This window comes from Hyperolius riggenbachi, unplaced genomic scaffold, assembly GCF_040937935.1.
Source record: "Hyperolius riggenbachi isolate aHypRig1 unplaced genomic scaffold, aHypRig1.pri scaffold_170, whole genome shotgun sequence".
Lineage (NCBI taxonomy): Eukaryota > Metazoa > Chordata > Amphibia > Anura > Hyperoliidae > Hyperolius > Hyperolius riggenbachi.
The window spans coordinates 283744-289743 of NW_027152381.1; the positions used below are offsets into that span (position 1 = coordinate 283744).

Sequence of the window (6000 nt, forward strand, 5' to 3'; positions counted from 1 at the left end):
CGGTGGAATGGAAGTCATGATGACATAGGGACTTAATGTTGGCAGTGTGGTGTTGTTGCGATGCTCATGTGCGTATTTTTACAATACGCTTCCGCGCACTTCAGTATACCGAAAAGAGGAAGTGACCGCAAGCGCGTGACACTTCCTGTTTGGATGGATGCCAGATGGGGAATAATGGATAGTAACACAGTATTCCCCCGAAGGCCTGTTTTTATGGGTGCGGCAGCCGCACCGCTGACGCCAATATACAGTGAGAAGCCGCCCGGAAGTGGGTCAAGTGCGGGTTCAACCTTCTGTGGGTCAGACAGTTGTGGACCTGCAAATAAAGGGGTTTCCAAGTTAGGTAAGGAATAAGGACTGTGGTGTGGATTTAAAAAAAAATAAAATAAAAAAATAGGCCCATACAGTAGTCTACTGCACTGTAATCAACCTAAATTGGTGATCTGCAGAACCATTTAACTGAATGGAATAACAGATTGCTAGTCACTACCAGTGCTTCTCACTAGGAACAACAGTGGTTCGTGACCCACTGACATTTCAGCAGTGTACTGGTTGCTTTTTAACCACTTCACCACTAAGGGTTTCTTACTATTATGGACCAGCGGAATTTTCACCACTCCTCCCTTTCATTCAACAATAACTATATCACTACCTTTTTTTTGGGGGGGGGGGGGGGTGATATTTGTTTTCAGCAGTTACTTTACTTTCTATGCATTTTAAAAGGAAAAACAAGGAACAAAAGTAAAAAATACAATATTTCTTCAATTCCATCCCCTATAGTTTCAAAATAAGGAATGCTACTATAAATAAACCCACACATTTTATTAGCCCATGTGTCCCAGCTATCACAACATTTAAATTATGTTTCTCGTACAATGTATGGTGACAGTACAGTGTATGGTGACAATATATTATTTGTACATAACGGTGTATTTTTTCTGTTTTGTGTTTTTTTTTTCGTATCTTGTTAATAATTACAAGATCTTATTTGATAAATAACAGTAATCATCACATACTGTATATATTAAAAAAAAGCTCAGACCATAAGGTAACTATGTTTTTTTAAATTATCCCTTTTATTGAAAAAAAAGTGGTGTGTGTGTGTTTGTGTGTGTGTGTGTGTGTGTGTGTGTGTGTGTGTGTGTGTGTGTGTGTGTGTGTGTGTGTCTGTGTGTGTGTGTGTGTGTGTGTGTTTACTTTTCATCAAACAGTATTCTGGGTTACCAGGATGTGTGCAATTTTTTTTTTTTACATGATCTTATACTTTATACATTATTATGAATGGACATGTCCCCTGATTGGAGACCTGTTCATTCATTTCAGGCACTTCAATTGACTCACGGAACACATTACATAGTTACATAGTTATTTTGGTTGAAAAAAGACATACGTCCATCGAGTTCAACCAGTACAAAGTACAACTCCAGCCCGTCCCCCACAAGGCATGGTCCAATTAGCCCCAAAAGGGAAAAATTCCTTCCTGATTCCAGATGGCAATCAGATAAAATCCCTGGATCAACATCATTAGGCATAACGTAGTAACTGTAGCCATGGATGTCTTTCAATGCAAGGAAAGCATCTAAGCCCCCTTTAAATGCAGGTATAGAGTTTGCCATAATGACTTCCTGTGGCAATGCATTCTACATCTTAATCACTCTTACTGTAAAGAACCCTTTCCTAAATAAATGGCTAAAACGTTTTTCCTCCATGCGCAGATCATGTCCTCTAGTCCTTTGAAAAGGCCTAGGGACAAGAAGCTCATCCGACAAGCTATTATATTGCCCTCTGATGTATTTATACATGTTAATTAGATCTCCTCTAAGGTGTCTTTTCTTTAGACTAAATAAACCCAGTTTATCTAACCTTTCTTGGTAAGCGAGACCTTCCATCCCACGTATCAATTTTGTAGCTCGTCTCTGCACCTGCTCTAAAACTGCAATATCTTGTTTGTAATGTGGTGCCCAGAACTGAATTCCATATTCCAGATGTGGCCTTACTAGAGAGTTAAACAGGGCAATATTATGCTAGCATCTCGAGTTTTTATTTCCCTTTTAATGCATCCCAAAATTTTGTTCGCTTTAGCTGCAGCGGCTTGGCATTGAGTACGATTATTTAACTTGTTGTTGATGAGTACTTCTAAGTCCTTCTCCAAGTTTGATGTCCCCAACTGTATCACATTTATTTTGTATGGTGCTAGACCATTGGTACGACCAAAATGCATGACTTTACATTTGTCAACATTGAACTTCATCTGCCATGTATGTGCCCATATAGCCATCCTATCCAGATCCTGTTGCAATATGACACTATCTTCCTGAGAGTTGATGATTCTGCACAATTTTGTATCATCTGCAAAAATAGCAACATTGCTCACTACTGCATCTACTAGGTCATTAATAAATAAATTGAAGAGCACTGGACCCAGTACAGACCCCTGTGGGACCCCACTGCTAACAGTCTCCCATTTTGAGTACGGTCCATTGACCACAACTCTTTGTTTTCTGTCCATTAGCCAGTTCCCTATCCATGCACACAAACTCTTCCCCAGTCCTTGCATCCTCAACTTTTGCACCAGACTTCTGTGGGGAACAGTGTCGAAGGCCTTTGCAAAGTCCAAGCATATCACATCTACAGCATTCCCAATATCCATATTAGCATTCACTACCTCATAAAAGCTGAGCATGTTAGTCAAACAGGACCTGTCTTTAGTAAACCCATGTTGATGCTGAGAAATAAGATTATTTTCTACTATGAAGTCATGTATAGTATCTCTTAGTAACCCCTCAAATAGTTTGCATACAACTGATGTTAAGCTTACAGGTCTATAATTTCCTGGATCAGATTTTTTGCCCTTCTTAAATAATGGGAAAACGTGGGCTGTACGCCAATCCACTGGGACTCTGCCAGTTGCAAGAGAGTCACAAAAGATAAGATAAAGGGGCTTAGCTATAACTGAATTTAATTCTCTTAGGACCCGAGAATGCATGCCATCCGGGCCAGGTGCCTTGTCTATTTTTAATTTATTTAGTCTTGCCTTTACTTCTTCCTGCGTTAAGTATTTAATATTACAGTTAGAAGATTGAGACTCTTCTGCCTCTGTAATTTGCAACAGTGCTGTTTCTTTTGTGAAGACAGAAGCAAAGAAAGCATTTAATAACTCTGCCTTACCTTGGTCATCCACCATTGAGTTCCCACCCTCATCCTTTAGGATTCCTATACAGTCAACCTTTCTTTTTTTAGAGTTGATGTACTTGTAAAACTTTTTTGGGTTAGATTTGATATCCCTAGCGATTTGATTTTCAGCTTCGATCTTTGCCAGCCTAATTTCTTTTTTACAATTTTTATTGCACTCCTTATAATTGCTAAGTGCAGCCTCGGTCCCCTCCTGTTTTTACGTTCCTGTTCACCAATCACAGATCTTCAAGTCCCAGCGGAAACGCACGGCGCGCGTGGTGGCGACAGTGGCGAGCAATGTGTTTAAATGTCCTGTTGCCATTAACAGAGTCAAAAAGGACATTTTAATGCGTCTAGTAGTCTTTAACTGGTTTTAAAGTGGTGATTTATGGTAAACTCATTTTGATCCAGATATCAGTGTCCTCATTTTAGCTTGAGGTGATATATGGCAATTGCCTGACATCCGTGCTGATGTTCTGCCTCTAATACTTTGTCACTGGCCCAGAATGAGCATACAGATCATATGCTATGACCATGGCCTGACTCAACTGGCTTCATGGTGGCTGCATCGTAGTTGCAGATGTGTGACTCATAATTAAATCTAAAATGCGGAGCATGACAGTCAGGCAACTAGCTTTATTTATGAAGAAATGAAGATGGCAGCCAACATATTCCTCTTACTTCAGGCTCTCTTTAAAGTGAATGGGAACCGCATAAAAAAAAAAAAAGAAACAAATACTTACATAAGGAGAGGGAAGGCTCCGGGTCGTATAGAGCCTTACATCTTCTCTCTCGGTGCTCTCTATCCTGTGCTGGCCCCCCCCTCCCCGTTTCAATCCTCCACCGAAAGGGTATTTGGAAGTCTTCGGGAGCCGTGTCCTCCCGAAGACGTGCGGCTCCATACTGCACAGGCATAAGCGTGCTAGAGAGCGTGCTTGCACAGGCACAGTACAGGGCCGCCCTTCTTCAGGAGCACTCGGGCTGCCTGAAGACTTCTGAAGTCTCATTTGGCCGGGTAAAGCAGTATTTGACTAGTTTAGTCAAATACTGCTACCGCGCGAGCCAGCACTGGAACGAGGGGACCAGGAGAGGAGCAGGAAGGCTCTATAGGACCCGGAGCCTTCCCTCTCCTTGGGTAAGTATCTGTTTCATTTTTTTAAATGTGGTTCCCATTCACTTTAAGGCATAATGAGTTATTTTTTTCTTAAATAATAATATTCGTAGCAGCAGTAGTAACTTTGCACTTAAAATAGAAATGCAAACAATGTTACCTGGACTACATAATACACTTCATGCAAACGTAACTATTCCATTTTAAAATATGCTTACAATCTGTATCTCAAGTTTAAAATATCCTTGTCTTTGTTTCATCTGTAGGAACCCTGAATTGTACATTATGGCAAGAGTGGCATGTGAGGAGATAACGCAAGCATAAGTTTGGAAAGAGATGTTAAAAAAAAGCATATCTCAAACAATTTGCAATAAAATATGGTGAGACAGTTTGTGTTGTTTATTTAAAGAGACTCTGTAACAAAATTTTCAGCCGTATTTCTTCTACCCTATAAGTTCCTATACCTGTTCTAATGTGCTTTGGATTACTGCAGCCTTTTTTTAGTTGCACTGTCTCTGTAATATAACTAATCTTCTTTTCTTTGTCAGGCTTTGTCGACACAGAGAGGAATGCTGCCTCTGCTGTGATAGGGAGAAGTTATGCATGCCCTCTACAGGCCCCCTGCAGGCTCGGTGTGTGTGCTTTGTTTATCTTTCACAGACAGGCCTCTGCTCTCTATTTCAGCTTGTCATACTGAGAAACTGTGAGAATACCTGACAAGAGTGCATATAATTCACTGGTAATAAAAACTTGTAGTATACTGTATCATGATATATATGTATACACATACATCACTTCCTGGTTAGCGGCTATGTTTTTTGTTTGTAAACACTGCCTAAAACTGGTGATTAAAAGCCAGGATTGCGGTGGTGAGCAGCGGAAACGGCAAAGAGGAATCCAGGATATCACAGTGACTTGATTGGTATTGTACAAATCGGACCACTATAGGTGGTTTTGGTTTAAAACACTATGAGCAAATACATTATTTTACCCATGCTATGAGGGACATCAATGGAGGCAGGGGCGTAGCAATAGGGGGTGCAGAGGTAGCAACCGCATCGGGCCCCTCCAGAGGGGGGGCGTCAGTTAGGGTTAGGAATCCGTTGAGGGTTTGGTTAGGTTTAGGTCTTGGTTGGGAGAGTGGTTATGGTCAGGCATTGGTTGGAGGGTCGGTAAGGCATCATTTGGATGGGGGTCGGTTAGGGTTAGGCATTCACAGAGGGAGGGTTCAAGTGAGAATGAAGTCAGGTTAGATGATATTTTTCTATTATAATTTTATAGCGCCTAACTGTATAATATTGGCAGATTTACCAATATTCTGATAGTGGTTTTCTCTGGCGCCCAAATTCCCCTGCTGCCCTTTTTTCAATGTACCCTGATTAACCACATAACGACCGCCTACAGCCGATGGGCGGCGGCAAAGGCTGGGCCTAAACGACCGCAATACGCCCAGCGGCGGCGGCTCATTATGTGGCTGCTGGCCGTTATGTGCGCGCATTCTCCGGCAATAGGCTCCGCCCACCCACAACGTCAACCCACTGGCCAATCAGAAGCGCCGGCAGGTTGTTAACCCCACGATCGCCGCATAGGAAGCGTATAATATGCTTTGTAATGTATACAAGGCGTATTATACAGGCTGCCTCCTGCCCTGGTGGTCCCAGTGATCAAGGGACCACCAGGGCAGGCTGCAGCCACCCTAATGTGCACACAATCAC

The 6000-nt window shown here is 41.9% G+C and overlaps 1 protein-coding gene across 2 annotated transcripts in view; it reads left to right on the forward strand.

Annotated features, from left to right (window-relative positions):
• The window catches only part of LOC137543701 (serine protease inhibitor Kazal-type 4-like), a 28678-nt gene extending 23662 nt beyond the window's left edge, over nt 1-5016 (forward strand). For both annotated transcript variants that reach the window (XR_011025571.1, XM_068264824.1), the window contains 2 exons: nt 4552-4665; nt 4834-5016. Coding sequence is in view for 1 of the 2 variants with exons in the window: in XM_068264824.1 (XP_068120925.1) it covers nt 4552-4609 (58 nt within the window). In the remaining variant the exon portion in view is untranslated. The remainder of the gene's footprint in view (nt 1-4551; nt 4666-4833) is intronic.
• The last annotated feature ends 984 nt before the right edge of the window (nt 5017-6000 follow it).